This window comes from Scophthalmus maximus, chromosome 8, assembly GCF_022379125.1.
Source record: "Scophthalmus maximus strain ysfricsl-2021 chromosome 8, ASM2237912v1, whole genome shotgun sequence".
NCBI classification, from domain to species: Eukaryota; Metazoa; Chordata; class Actinopteri; order Pleuronectiformes; family Scophthalmidae; genus Scophthalmus; species Scophthalmus maximus.
Window position 1 is genome coordinate 5149157 of NC_061522.1, and position 15356 is coordinate 5164512.

Consider the following 15356-nt stretch of genomic DNA (forward strand, 5'->3'; position numbering starts at 1 on the left):
CCTGAGAAGGGTACAACAAATTTCTTATGTAGTGTTCAGGGAATTATGGTCTAAAAAAAGAACCAAATCAATGTTCAGGACAAACGAGGCATTTATCACAAATATCATGCATGCATCAACATGCAGCAACAGTGTTTGTGTAATTACTCTCACTGCCAGAAGAGAGAGACAAACGCTCTGCACTCTGGGTGTACACCCCTCAGGTGCCGGACTGATATCTTGACAGGTGCACTGTGCCTTCCTGTGACCTCGAAGATGCATTAATGACAAACATGCTGACCAATATCAATATAATCAATACCAGATTAAATGTGCCTGATTATCTATTGAAGTTGCTGCATACATTTTCTTAACTATGTGTTGTAGAGGTTTCAGAAAAGTCACAGAGTAAATATGTTGGTATGTTACACGATAGAAATCCGGCATAGAAATAAAGAGTTGGCAGGTGTTGACTTTCTTACACAAAAACTGTGACTCCGTATCAGTTTTTTGTTCTATGAGCTCCCTTCTTTTTTCGTGGCTCCTTGTTGCCAAGGAGACGTCAACATAGCCACGGCAATGAGTATTGACGCGTGAAATCCACCTGTCTGGTATAGCAGTAATTACTTATTCGTCTTGGGAGGCCTGGGAGTGCGGATGAGCTCAGGGACAGACAGATGCTGTCAGAAAGAGAGGAAAATGGTTGTGCAAATGGAAATGAGGGATAATTGCAGAAGGGGGTGGGGGATCAGAGAGAAACTAAGCAAGACGTAGACCGACTAAAAAACAAGGGGAAAGGAGTTGGTGCACAGTGAAAGGAAAAATGAGTCAGAGGACTAATGGTGTATATCTGTTAGTCTGCCTGGCACAGGTAGGGGCACCCTGGAATAGAGTCCTCACAATTTGTCTGCGGGCAAAAGGGTTTCTGCCAGGCGCATGGCCAAAGGTGGTCTGACATTAGTGCAGCAAGCCCATTCTCTTGTCTGTCTGTCTCCAGGTGGAGATGGAGCTGGAGCGTCTGAAGAAGCAGCAGGCCTCTGTTGCCGACAGCAGCTCTCTAACGACCAAAGAAGAGGTCGGCATACTCAGGTAGTTAGCGCGCACACAACACACACACGCACACATGCACAACCTGCGGCACAGGTCATTAAGTCAAAGCCTGGCATGTGAAAGGTTAACTCACCCTAGGATTCAACTATTGAGTCGATAATATGTGTTAGTCACTAATTCTGCCTTCATTAAGAGCAAGCGAATGCGTGTGCACGCACTTTTTTTTCTTCTTCCAGACAAAAAATTGAAGATTTGGAGGCTGAGCGGCAGCGTCTGGAGGAGCAGAACAACATTCTGGAGATGAGACTGGAGAGACACAACCTGCAGGTACTGGCACCAAAACTTCCCCCTCCAACACTGTTTTATTTTTATTTCTCTGTGATGGATTCACTCATCTGCCACAGAGGAACCAATTTAATAAACCCAAGGGCTGGAGCCGATGCCTATGACACCGCAGATTGATTCGCACAAACACCACCCATATCTGACAGCTTTCTCCAAACACAATTGGACCCAGGTGTGATTCCAGCACGGTCCAAAGGAAAAGAAGGAGAAACTGTGGCATATTTAAAAGGGATTTGAATGGACAAAACAGTTGGAAGGGGGGGGGGGATATTGTCAAAATGCATGTAGACCTTCCCCAGTGTTAGGTGTGAATGAAACCGGATGAAAGGAAATTCATTTATGGTTGTTATCCACCTTAAAAACTCAGACACACAATCACACATGCAACCGTGTGCCTCTAACCCAGCTACTTTCATCTCGTAGAGCTACTCTACTAACTCTCGCAGTTATACCTGATCCCTTCTCCTTTTTAAATTGGCTCTGTGAGTGTGTGTGTTTCATCTCAGTCAGGTCCTCTAACTCCCCTGACTCATACTGTGGCAAACTAAGTCTACCAGGGCACTTTAATGAAACGTGTGTGGGCAAGCGTGTTGGTTCCATTTAGCCGTGGGGCTGAATGAAATCCATGTGTTCTCAAGCATGACCACCACTTTTAAAGCAATTGACAACTGTGTGTGTGTGTGTGTGTGTGTGTGTGTGTGTGTGTGTGTGTGTGTGTGTGTGTGTGTGTGTGTGTGTGTGTGTGTGTGTGTGTGTGTGTGTGTGTGTGTGTGTGTGTGTGTGTGTGTGTGTGTGTGTGTGTGTGTGTGTGTGTGTGTGTGCGCGCGCGCGCCTGTGTGTGTGTGTGTGTGTGTGTGTGTGCGCGCGCGCGCGCGCGCAGGTTTCAAGGTTGCATGGTCAATGGATCAGGTCAGTTCTTAGGAGTTAACTTTTATGACTCCTCCACGGTCGAATGCACAGCGAGAGACGTCTACATCAGACGAGAGTAAGGAGACGAGCGGCTGAATGGGGGAGCGTTTGAAAGGAGAAATGAATGGCTGAATGAATAAGCGTGAGTGACTTACAGAATTGAATGCTTGAATAAAGTGACAGCGGGATTTTTCATTATATCAACTTGCACTTCAGAATCCCGTGGCGTAACCCATCATTTCCGCCCCTGTCTGTATATTTAGATCACACTGACTAGTGTGACTGTCAAGCCTTCAGATTACCGATGTAATGAGACTGCTCCTCGTGGTCTCGGGGCTCAATAATCCCCACCGGCAGTCTGTCAGGACCCAGGAGGCATTCCTGGGAAATTCAGATTTTCATAAATCCGTATATATATATATATATATATATATATATATATATATATATATATATATATATATATGTTTATTTAATATTTTTTGACATTTTCCGATTCTGACTGGGATATCAATATACCACGTCAGGTGGTGGATGCTTGTTGTCATGGAAGGTCCGACCTCACCGGGGGCCTGGATCACCAAGCCACTTTAGTTTGTTAGCCAGATGTCTTGGGTAAAAACTTTGGTTTTCCAAAATCATGATGTTGACTTACTTTCAAACAGTGGCGGATGGAAGCCACAACACAAAGGCAAAAGCCGCAACACAAATACAAACGGGGGCCGGGGTCAAATCTGCCTGAAATTCATGTAAGTCCAAGTCCAGCTTTAAGAGTTGGAGAAACACTGATTTTTAACAGGTAGTTGCTTTATTTAGAGTTTTTACCCAATTTAATCACCAGATACCTTTTATGATACACTATTTGCATTTCCAAAAGTTTCGTATTATAAAAATAAATCAAATCGGATGAATATGTTTGAACTTATTCAGTAGAATGGTCGATTTGGCTACACCTTCACACATCACATTCTTACAGCTTCACATCACCTACCAGATTAAACGTTTTAGTTTTTTTTGTTTTATTGTTCATTGAGCTGCTGTTTTTTGTTGCATGGTTGTTGTTTATCATGCTCACTGATAATTCCCCCCCTTGAGAAAGAAGCCTGTTAAATTGTCAGGTTTAGGTGTATTTGTTGGAAGTAGCAGAAGTCCGGGAGGACATGGAGAACGTCCAGGTCTTGCCAACAGCTCCGGAGCCACATGACCTTTCTCTCCAACATAAAGAACCTGGAAAAAAGGACAGACCACTACACAATAGCTGCTTTCACACTTGTACTACAAACCTGAACCTTCCTGGACATTACCCAGAGGAGCTGTGCTTGTGAAGCAGCTGAACTTTAGATTGAACACATAAAGACTGTGTAATGTCCGATTGCACCGATGTTTGAATAGAGCTGATCAGAATCTATAGCGAGCAATTGGGTGTATTGATAAAGTTTCAAAGCTGAAAATTTCTCCTGCATGCTCCCTCACCTGAACCGATCAGAGTATTTCCGGTAGGTGTGAACATGTTTCACCTGTCACCAATCTCCTGCTATGTGCTGCACGTGTGAAAGCTCAACTCCGGAAGAAGAGGGGAAGAGAGAGACGAGGAGGAGGAGGAGGAGGAGGAGGCTGGGACTCCTGGAGGACAAAGATCTAGAGAACAAAACATCTGGAAAGCAGCACTCACCGTCAGGGGAGAGAGAGAGAGTTCCCAGGACGACCGATGGTCCAGAACAGAGAGCCTGATTGAAATGAGAGGACAGGGAGGAGAAGATGGGGGATAGAGAGAACGAGAGAGGGAGAGATAGTCACGCGGCCTCAGCGCTCATGTGCTCGAGGGAATAAAGAAACATAGGGTTAGAGAGAGGCGGGGGTTATCAGAAAGATTACAGTGCTGTCGTCAGCAGGACACGTGGACTGTACTGAACAACGAGGCTTTATGTGTTCACTGAGACCGAGAGCGACCAGCTGGCGGGAGAACGGTACCAGATAGCAGGCCTTAAGTAACCGACGAAGGAGCCAATAACTGGAAGCTAAGGCAGAAAGATGAGTTTTAAGTTTGGATTTAAATGCCTCAACAGAGCCAAGCAGTCTGATGTCAGCAGGGAGGTTGTTCCAGAGTAATGAGGCGTGATAGGAAAAAAAGGCCCTGCAGCCTGCCCACTTCTTTTTAGAACTGCAAAGCTTTAGTCTTTGGTTTTATTTTCAGAGCTACAAGATTCTCAGTTTATTCCAAACATTCATTATTGATTACGGCAGCAATATAAACACATTATATCCCGTTTTTTTCCCGCCTTCTCCTTGTTTGTTCAGAACAGTAAATATAGAAGCTTTGTGAATTTGTCATAGGTATTATTAGGAAACACCAAAAGGAAATACATTAACTTAATAAAGTTGTATTTCATTTTTAAGAGTTTGTTTATTGTAAGGACGTTTTCACCGAATTTATCTGAGTAGGCCATCTCTAAGAAATTCAATCTTACGATGAAGAGCAAAAATGTTGTTTGCAGTTGGACTTTCAGAACCTGTCAAGAGCAGTTCTGTGTGTTCTCTTTCTTAGTTTAAGTAGCCCCTCTGTGGTTTGGACCCTGTTTTTTTTTTTTGCTTAGCCATGATGACAACATCATCAAGCCTCCAAAAAATTAAATTGAATCCAAGCTATTTTGATGTTGGCTTGTAACGGGTAGTCTCTCATGAATCCATAACCTACAACCTCCCTTCTTGTGTTTTTTTACAGCAATGTTGTTTGACTTAGCACTGCTGTCATGTCCGTGTCTAGATGGAGATAATTATTGCTGTTGCCAGAGGTTGCATCAACAGAGTCACTCCGTTGTGCATGTGCTAACTTGGTCAAACCCATTATGTGCAGCCATAGCAATATTATGTTTAGACATTATTTTCTGATAGAAAGAGACATGGTGGCAGATGAGATGCTATTGGTATTTCATCTTGAGTGTGTCACGCTCGAAGCCAGCGTAAAGGTTTGTCTTCCAATCTGAATGTAGGCTTTAAGCTTTCAATAATAACCCATGTGCTTATAATTTAGTTAAAGGAGCCATATTATGCTCATATTCAGGTTCATAATTTTAATTTGGGTTATTACTTGAAAAGGTTTACATGCTCTTATGTTCAGTAAACACAGTTTCCTCAGACTGTCCATTCCTGCAGCTCCTCTCTCCAGCCTCCGTCTGAAACACTTGGTTTTAGCTCCTGTCTCTCTAACGCCGCTCCCTCATGATAAAGCCTAGTCTGCTCTGATTGGCCAGCTTGGCCCACTCTGTTGTGATTGTTCAACCGCTTCCAGGGAGAGAGAGTCATAGATTAATGCCGTAGACACAGACGCTGAGATGGTGGAATAAAATGTACACAATTCTCAATGGAAAATAGGAAATCTATTTTTTTGATTTCCTAATTTTTGACAGCAGAACATCAGAGTTTATTGATACTGCAGTCTTGTATAATTCACCCCCTGCGGCCTGTTAAATACCTGGTTTCAATACACAACCTTAGTGATACATGCATCTTTAAAGATTTTTGGCAGCTTTACCTATATAACGGTTTTCAGGTTCTATCTTGTACAGTATTGGAATCCTAAAAACAATTTAAGCAATAAATAAATCTGAAATATTGACATTTCCCCCCTTTTTCCCCGCCTTCCCGGCAGTCGGGCTAAAGCTAGCTCAGTTTATAGTGAGTCTGGGATTTTATGGCAATGTGGAGTGTTGTGCCAAGTTATTTTGCTCCCTTGTTAGATATTTTGCTTTTCATAATGTTGGGCAGATGGACCGATCAGGTCACGGCCAGCAGTTGACACCCGAGCCAACACAAAAAAACAAAACAACAATCCCACATGACAGGAACACTCACCGCTTTGATAACCAACTTCCTTGAGGGGAACCCTGTACGTTCTCATATTTTACCATTAATACTGAACATATGTTTGTTCGAAACAGGTGACAATAAGTCAAAACATCAAAGAACTCGCTAAGATGTTCCGATCAAGATGTTTAATATTCAGGTTTCTGCTGGTACAATAATCTATCCCACATTTACATTTGCATTACTTGAATCTTGATTAGACAGCCTATATCTGTGACACATTGACATGTTTAGCCTGCTTGTTCGAATTTATTCAGGTTCCAATATATGACATTAACAATATTCAATTATTTAATGAAAGTTCAGGTGGGAGAATGCCACCCACAACAGTGACATGAAGCTAGAAAGAAAGATTATCCTGCTTTGCTGGATGTATTAGAACAAAAAAAACATTCATGGTTGTACGTTGGCGTTACACAGTGGCGGTTCTTCACTCGAAAACTATCTTTCACAAGCACTGACAGCGGTTTGCAGAGAGCACAAAAAACCTGCAGCAGCCGAATTTAATTTTGACCTCTCATCAGGGTATGCACAGAAATATTAATATTTATTAGCTACAGCTGATTTGACGTTTGACAAATTAACCAACACTCAGCGCCAGCTAAAAAGGAAAAGTTGCTAGCTGAACATTTTCTACACTGCTTCTCTAATGGCTAATAAGGTCAGATCTTAGGGAATCTATGAATCTTTCCAATCTCAGTCTGAACTCATTGCCCCGAACAGCGTTTCTCCTTCACATATGGTGATTTTCACTGGCCTTTGCAGCAGGCTTTTTGCTGTACAGTGTGGTCTGGCTTTTTTTTTCATTTAGAGGAGAGGTGATGCAACACTAATAGTCCGAGGTGGACAAAACACAGTACAGTAATGAAAGGATCTTTTTTTCCCCTTTAAAAAATCCATTAAAATACGCCAGAACTGGCACTGACATCGACCCGTTGTATCAGCTCAGGACATCTCCACTGTTTACCAATTACATCTCATGACTTTTTCCGACGAAAAAACAACTTGATATCATATCGTTTGTTACAAAAAGCCGTTTTAACTGTACCACTTAATTCTTTTGAAATTTATGTCACAGTTCCAAAGTGTGTAAAAGCTGAACTGGATCTCTCTGCCAAATCCTTACACATTTGAGGCGGTTGTTTACTGTCAGTGGGCTTTTTCCAGAAATGGCACCACTCAAGCTCAGATGGATCTTTGTATCTGTAGCTGTCGGATTGCGGCAGCAGCGGCAGAGTTTGCCAAGAGGGTCTTCCACCGTGTTTGGTGTGGTCGGAAGTGTCTTAGTATTGAATTTGTGTAAACCTATGGGAGCCTACCCTCTATCACCACAAGCTTACTATACTAAGACTCCTTACTATATACTGTCTTTTTCCACCACAGGGTGTCCTTCCCTCTCCACTGCAGGTATGATGTAAAGGCCGTGTTGATTGGGAGTCTCTGAATTAAACGGATAACCGCTTTTGTGACTTTTGAGTAGAAGAGATGATGGCAGTGCCGCTCGGTTTTTATTCAAATAAATCAGTGAAATGATTCGAGACGTCGGAAGATAGCGGCTCATCCTCGTTCAGCCTCCTCAGTATAAGATGCAATTTGAGAGAGAAATGTCAGTAATGACAGTTATGGTGAAGCACGTTTGACTGATCATCATGGTATTTTTTTTTTTTTTTTGCTTCTACTTTTCTACATTTCTTTTTTTTTTGACCCAGTCTTGTGGCCGGCAATCCAGACCAAACAAATTGGAGTCCAATTACCAGCCCCTAAGACACAGAGGTCCCTCCAGTGCTCGGTTCACACAGGTGACATGGTTCAACGTGAGTGAGCTGTCTGATGAAGACGAGCTTGGCATTCGTCACATTCCAGTTGTTCCGCGGTGAAACGATGTGATACTAAGACCTTGAAGCTCAGTGTCCCATGGAAAATGCTCGCTGCCTTCATGCTCTCTGGGCACAACCTCATCCTCCTCTTGTGTTTCCATTAAAAACCCCAGAGGCTCATGTCTCTGCGGCGGAGCCCACCAGTGATTCTCGTGCTAGTACTACATGGTCTAAAAGAATCTGCTCGTCTCCACGAGCTGGCCCTCTACCTCAGTTTGCTTGCAAAATTTTTTATGGGGTGTTGGGGGGGTATTAGGGGCAGAAATCCCCTTGTCTGCTGTTTAAAAAAAGGCATAGACTGACCTGTCACCAGACCCTTTAGAACCTTTTGGGATTCAGCAATCGCCATGTGATCACTCACAGAACCGGCTGAAGACAAGGACGTGAGGGACACGCTCAACAGTTTACACCAGGGATCTGAAGGGGACCTTGCAGCCCTTTTTTCTGCTTTTGTCCCAGACATGATCAATCCAGGGCCGAGCGGTGGATCCTGGCGCCCTCTTTTACTGCTCTTCAGAACAACATGTCCTACTCTCAGTTTGTGCTCTGCATGTGTATCTAAGCTTTACTAAGGATTCCAGCGAAGGATATCAGATATTTGTGCCCTGAACTAAGCCTTGCATGGATAAGCCCTTTACCAAACAGAACTTTTCTCAGTGGATAGTGGATGTCTTTGCACTACAACTACTACTCCTTACCTCATCTTTAGCTTCTAAAGGCCGTTTGTGTGACTGTCAGGACATCGACGGCTGCGTAATTAATGGGAAACTGTGAGATTAGCCGGTCAAAGGTCAAGGTCACTGTGATGCCAAAAAACATGTTTTCAACTCAAGAATTGATATGCTAATTATGACATTTTCTGACAAATGTCTACTTGGATAAAATTAGATACAAGGGATGATATCTTGTGTCCAAAATGTCAAACGTCAACTACGCTGTGACAACATGATATTCTGTAAAGACACTTTTCTGGACATTATTTAACAGAATGACTGAAAAGAAGGGTATATTGTCACCTTGGTGGTTTTCTATTTGTAACATAAATCTGAATTGTTACGAACAAAAGTGACCTTGCTGCCAGAGAACTACTCTTTGGTAAAAGAAAGAGTAGGTTTCTATTTTCAACCTGGTGACAGTGAGCTCTGTGCATCAGTAACCGTTTCTTTTTCCCTCTGTCAGTCATTTGCGCTCCACAAATGAAACGATACGCACCTCCACCGTGTTGGATAATCACAGACTTCAAGAGTTAATCAAAGTCTCTATGGGTGTGATTGTAATTTGGGGGGGAACTGATCCTTTGAATGCATCTGTGAGAGACAATTTGGCTAAAAAGTCAGCCAAGAAATCAGATTGTTTTTCAGTTTTGTTTTTTGTTGATAATAAGACTCGGTGAAAAGAGGTTTGCTGCTCCAGTGTCTCCTCCGTGTCTCCATTCAACCTTGCTTTATCAGTTCAGTAGTTAATATGTGTGTGTGTGTGTTCCTGTGTGTTCATGTGTGTTCTTTATTTTTTGATGCTCCTGCTCTCACTCATGAACACTCAACTCACCATTGTGTGTCACCTGCTCCATCAGTGACTCATGTGTCCCCTGTGGCCGGTGCTGTGTTTAGTACAAAAGAGTGGCTGTTTTAGAGCTCTCTCTCTCTCTCTCTCTCTCTCTCTCAACCCATGCTCTCGATCTCTTCCTCTGTTGTCTCTTTCCCAGCCTCTTGCTCTCTCTCTCTTTCTCTAACAGGCTACTCCCTGGTATTAGATGGTTGTTATTGTTGTTCTATGAATAAGAGATACGTAGCCTCAGGCACTGAGAATGGCACTCCACCTTGCTGCACTGTATATACCTTTGAAGACTTGGATGTATATGCATGTAAACACAAAAATAGGCCAACTGAGATACTGTAATGTTGAGCAGTTTGCCTACATCCACTTTTTAAAGTTGGCATTCGTCTGTTTGGTGCAGCGGTAAACTAAATTTGACCACTTTCTTTTCAAACTCAAACGCAGACATAAGGGAACTTTTCCGGAGGGGCTTGTTATGTGAGAATGAAGAATGTCGCCAAATGTTTGTCGGACATTTCCCGCAACTATTCTCGCCAGACCCCTAGTAAGTATCCAGGAAAATGAGTGCGCCCGTGTGAGAATACAGCCGAAAAAATCTCCGGAAGATTCCCGGGGAGCGAGTGGGCGCTCCACCCAGGAGCCTCCCCCTCGCCTGAATGTTCTGGAGATGTTCTTGTTGTTGTGAACCCGTCTGACTCTGACAATCTCCTGCGCGGCTTCATGTATGAAAACAGCCGTGCAGAACATTCAAAGGCAAATATACTTTCTCCATTCTACAAACGATTGCCCCATGTGAGAATCTTTCCATTTCATGTTCTTCAAGTTTTAGTGCACAAACTTGTTCAGTTGACTCATTTTTTTCTTCTTCCGTTGTTTTCTAAACACAGGGTGAAATGGATGTGGGCGGAGGGCGCCTCGCGTATTCTCATTTCAATTTGGTTCATGATGGAGGGTTCAACAAATTAATAAATGATTATGCCGTTTCTTGGCGTCCTCTGAAAGTGATGCCCGAATGCCAAACAGAAATAAATCTCCTTTGTTTTTGTGGCTGAGCAGTCAATTAAAACTTTGCCCCTTGGCTCAGTCCAGGCATCCATTCAGTGAAATATGAATTCCTCGGCCAAATTATCATAATTTTACAGTTGCTTGACCTAATTCTACGGAAGTACGTTTGAAAGAGCCTTGTTGACTGAACGTAGCTGCTGGCTGCGTTTTCAGGACTCCGCTCCGTTTCCTTTGTGCTGGTTCACAGCTCGTATCTACATATCTGTCTCACTCTATCTGGCTCTCCTTTCCACTTTCTCCCGTTGATCACAACACGCGTCCCGACGCATCCTTGAATAAACTCTCCACGCGCAGATGTAGAACTTCAAAAGACTTACGCAGGAAGAAAAATAAATCTGGATTGCATTTGGCTGTGACGTCCAGTTGAAACTGTTTGATATAAATATGCACACTTTCTCCCTTCCTCATTTTGGAAAGCTCGATCCCTCTGTTCCTTTTGAATTATACAAAGCATTATTTATATGTGTGTGAGGCACTTTTTCCTCACTCTGTTTTGCTTTTTCCCCTACCCTGGCCTGAAGGCAACACTAGCCGTCCACCCTCCGTTTTCACCGTGTTCTCTTCTATGTCGTTCACCATTTCCCATCATCACATCCCCCTTTCTCCTGCTTGCGCTCCCCCGCGCCTCTAGTTTATTTGGCAACCCTCGCTCGGGGGCATATGGAATCTAATTTAGCCAGTAATCAAGAGCTTAGATAGGGGTGTGTTTGTGGATGTTCCTGTTTGTGTGTGGGTTCTTATATTGGTATTAAGCTAAGATAGGCTCAGATGTACCCAGACTTTATAGACCCGGGAGAAAACATAATAAGAAAAGGACGGAAATCAAGTTTTTAGGAAACAACTGTCTCATTTTTTGTTTTCTTGTTGATAACATCCGTCTGTATTTACCACTTCTTATATTTAATGTTGTGTCTGTTTGATAGATACACTGCTACTGTTAAATTTTGTTGGCCTCAATATATGGCATCAATAGATGATGAAACATTCATTATAACTTCTTTTGCCAGTGTTTTTAATGTGGCCTTTTTTTATTGTAAATTTTTGAGTTTGCGAAAACATTTTTTTTTTTAACTATTAAATTTGGCGTTTTCATCATGGCATTATACATCAAATTGGTTGAACTCATCGTCATGTTGTCGAGCAAATTAATACATGCTTAAAATAAAGTGAAAACACTTCCAAGGCCGCTAAGAGATTCCACTTACCAATTTGACAGTCCTGTTTAAATTTAAAAAAACAAGAATACAATTTATCAGATGGACTCGATGTACACTGGGAAAAGAAGTAGGTCGGCACTCGTCAGCCGGATGCTCTCAACTAAGCTGTATTATTCTTTTGCCTCTGTAGAGCGGATTTTGGCAGGCGAGGTAAAGCAGAGCAGTCAAGAGATTACACAAAGTAAATACCTGTAGACACAGAGTTGAAAATGAAGCTCTGTCTATAAATCCCAAATTTCCTGTCTCCTAAAAAATCAAAGGTCGGCATTATTTTGGATTTGAGCCGCACGCCAAGAGGGAACCTGATAACTTTAATGAGGCTATTTGAAAACTTTTGTATGATGAAAGTAGCCGCATCTGGAGGAAACACTTCTAATCTACACACTCGCCTTCAAGTGCGCAAGAGTGAGGCTTCGCTTTACACATCTACAGATATTTGAGCCCAAACAAACATGTCTTTTCTTGCCTCCCTGAGTTCTGACGAACTTTTTTTTGAGGAATACATGATTACTTAAAAGCTTTTGGTGGAGGAAAGACTTTCAGAAACTGTTGGATAAAAGCATACACTATTATTAAGTTATTTTAGTGGTTTGATTTTTTTGTTTTGTTTTGTTATAAGAGTTTGGAAACAAAGATTGCTTTTATTTTTTTGGAGTCCACTCAAGCACTCAGTATAAATCTATACAACTAATGGACGTCTGATCTTTGTCTTTCCGTTTCTTTTATTTGTCTCAGGGAGACTACGATCCAGTCAAAACCAGAGTTCTTCACCTCAAAATGAACCCCACCTCTGTTGCCAAGCAACAGCGCCAGCAGGAAGTGGATGCTCTTCGGGAGGAAGTGACACATCTCAGGGAACTGGTGCGCTCGCTGCAGGATGGAGGCGCTCTGGTCCATTCTCAAGATGAGTCCAGTTTGCACGGCTCCAGCCTCGGCCTCAGTTTGCCGCCATCAAAGGAGGTGCTGGGTAAGAGCTACGACACACACACAAACTCACACTCACACTCACACTCACACACTCACACACACACACACACACACACACACACACACAAATGCACAGCTACAGCCAGTTGTCACTATAGCACTGAGTTTGAAATGTTATACAATATAAAACAGCTTTTGATGCTGAGTTATATTTGATCAGATAAGATATGTGGCATTATGTTTGAAAAGTGTAAGTGCCCCGCATTTTCCTGCGCGCTAACAAAATTGTTTGTGTAGATACGGGTTAGAAAACTGTCATTTTGTGTAATGAAAGCAATTTGAGGAATTTTGGCGAGCTGCAAAAGTTAATTGATTAATTGATTAATAATCGATTACTAAATAAATCGCAAACTATTTTGATAATCGATAAATCGGTTCAAATATTTTTTACGGAAAGAAAAGTCAATATTCTCTGATTTCAGCTTCTTAAATGTGGATATTTTCTGGTTTCTTTGCTCCTCTATGAGGAAGAGGAGCAAACGCACCAAATATCTTTGGTGTGTGGACAAAACAAAACTTCATCTTAGAGATTGAGAAAGACAATCAGCATTTTTCAACATTATAATCGTTAGTTGAAGCCCTAGAATTTTTCTACTCTTCATTTCATTTTTGTTTTCTGTGAAAGCTCGACCCACGAAATATTTCTGCCTAAGTAAGCACTATATCAGAATTATGTATAAAAACTGATAGTCGAGAAACTTCTCCCTCTGGTATGAAAACAGCGTCTTTGGTATTTAAGGCCACAAGGTTTTTGTCCTTGTAGTTGTGATTGTGTGACAGACAGTTGGAGGGAGGGGGTGTAGTTATGACAGGGTTAAATATTTAATTGGAGTTCAGGCCACTTCCAGTGCTGAAAGTCTGTTCGGCAATTTGTCTTCCAAGTATCACACTACACGCCCTCTCACTCTCTCTCTCTGTATCTCTGTCTCTTGCTCACTCACTCGGCCTCTCACACACCAACCCTCTAACTAGTTTCTCTCATGTCTTCCACCTCCCATCCTTCATTTTTTCCATCCTTACACTTCCTCTTGCTCTTGTCTTCTTTCTGTCATTTTATCAGCCATTACATTTTTTGCCTGTGTGCTCTTGACCCATTTTTCCTCTGTACTTTAGTCCCCCCTTTTTTTTCTTCCAGGTAAAATGATGATTACGTTTCTTTTCCGATGCGCTCAATTTAAATTCAAGCAGATAAAGCAGAAACTAATGTGTGATATCCGTTTCTTATCTTCAGACCGGGGTCAGAGAAGTGGAATGACTGGAAATGTATCAAAGATGAACTCGGATCATTTCAATGTCTCAGAGATGATTTATGGAGAGTTTCCTCACATACTGTTTAAATTAGTTATAAACCCCACTATTATTAATGGTCCAACCTCACCATAAAAAATGTATCTGTGAAATTCAGTTCTAATTTAAATAAACCGTTTGAAGGTTATCGCTTCTGGAAAATACTCGGTCAATATATGATTTGAACTACACCGCAGCCACCGCAAGGCATTGCGAGCTTTTTTGAGTCTCTGTGATTATGACTTGTCATGATTAAAGTCGACTGGAACATTTTGTGCAAATAGAAAATTCCAAAAGTAATTGCACCTGTTTTATCTGGACATTTTTTTAACGCAACCAAATATTTGAAATAGACTTGTAGTCTGGTATTTTTTTGAGTGTGTGTATAAGTATGCAGTGTTACCAGAGAGCTATACTTAATAGTTGAGTCTTTATTGAGATTTTAAACCATTATGACAGCAAAAACATTTTTAATTATTTTCACAGTGAAGTAACAGGAATATGTCTATTTTGCACCAGATTAGAAATCCCTCCATAATACTCATCTAGCACTAAAAGAATGAACTAAATTGAATGAGTGGATTAAGTTATTGTTATTAAGTTTTATTCCAGGCTTTACACAAATGACTGCATTTTGAATTGAGTATTTTTTCCCCCCTTTTCGCTGCTTCTTGGAAGCATCCTGATGGTTACTTTCCAGTTGGAAGTGAAAACATTACTGAACATATTGAGGTTGAACATTCAATTCACCTGTCTTCTTGCTGTAGGGCTTCATTTTATTTCAGTAAAACATTTTGTCAGTATTCATGATCTGTCCAAAAGGAAACCATATCACTTACAGAATTATCCTCCCAGACGATGATCCATCTCTGCCTTTAATACAATAACCGGATGTCTTTTTTTCATCTACATGCCAAGATAATTAAATTATGTGTTGAAGGAGACATATTATGCTCATATTCAGGTTCATAGTTTTAATCTGGGTGACCACTTGAAAGGGTTTACATGATGTAGTGATCAGAAAAGGCATCAGTGTTCTCATACTGCCCAGTTCTGCCGCTCCTCTTTTCACCCGCCGGCTAAAACGCCGCTTTCTAAACGTGTAGGAAATGTTAGACCCCTTCACCAGAAAGTGGAGATTCTTAGAATACAAGTGGGATCACCCCAAAAGAGTCCCTCTGTGACATCACAGTGGGAGAGAAATCCCCACCAGTTGTTC

At 41.8% G+C, this 15356-nt stretch overlaps 1 protein-coding gene across 4 annotated transcripts in view; it reads left to right on the forward strand.

Annotated features, from left to right (window-relative positions):
• The window catches only part of mad1l1 (mitotic arrest deficient 1 like 1), a 51904-nt gene that overhangs the window by 13433 nt on the left and 23115 nt on the right, over positions 1 to 15356 (forward strand). For all 4 annotated transcript variants that reach the window (XM_035637501.2, XM_035637502.2, XM_035637500.2 and 1 more), the window contains exons 14-16: positions 977 to 1068; positions 1266 to 1356; positions 12599 to 12830. In XM_035637501.2, the coding sequence (XP_035493394.1) occupies positions 977 to 1068; positions 1266 to 1356; positions 12599 to 12830 (415 nt within the window). The remainder of the gene's footprint in view (positions 1 to 976; positions 1069 to 1265; positions 1357 to 12598; positions 12831 to 15356) is intronic.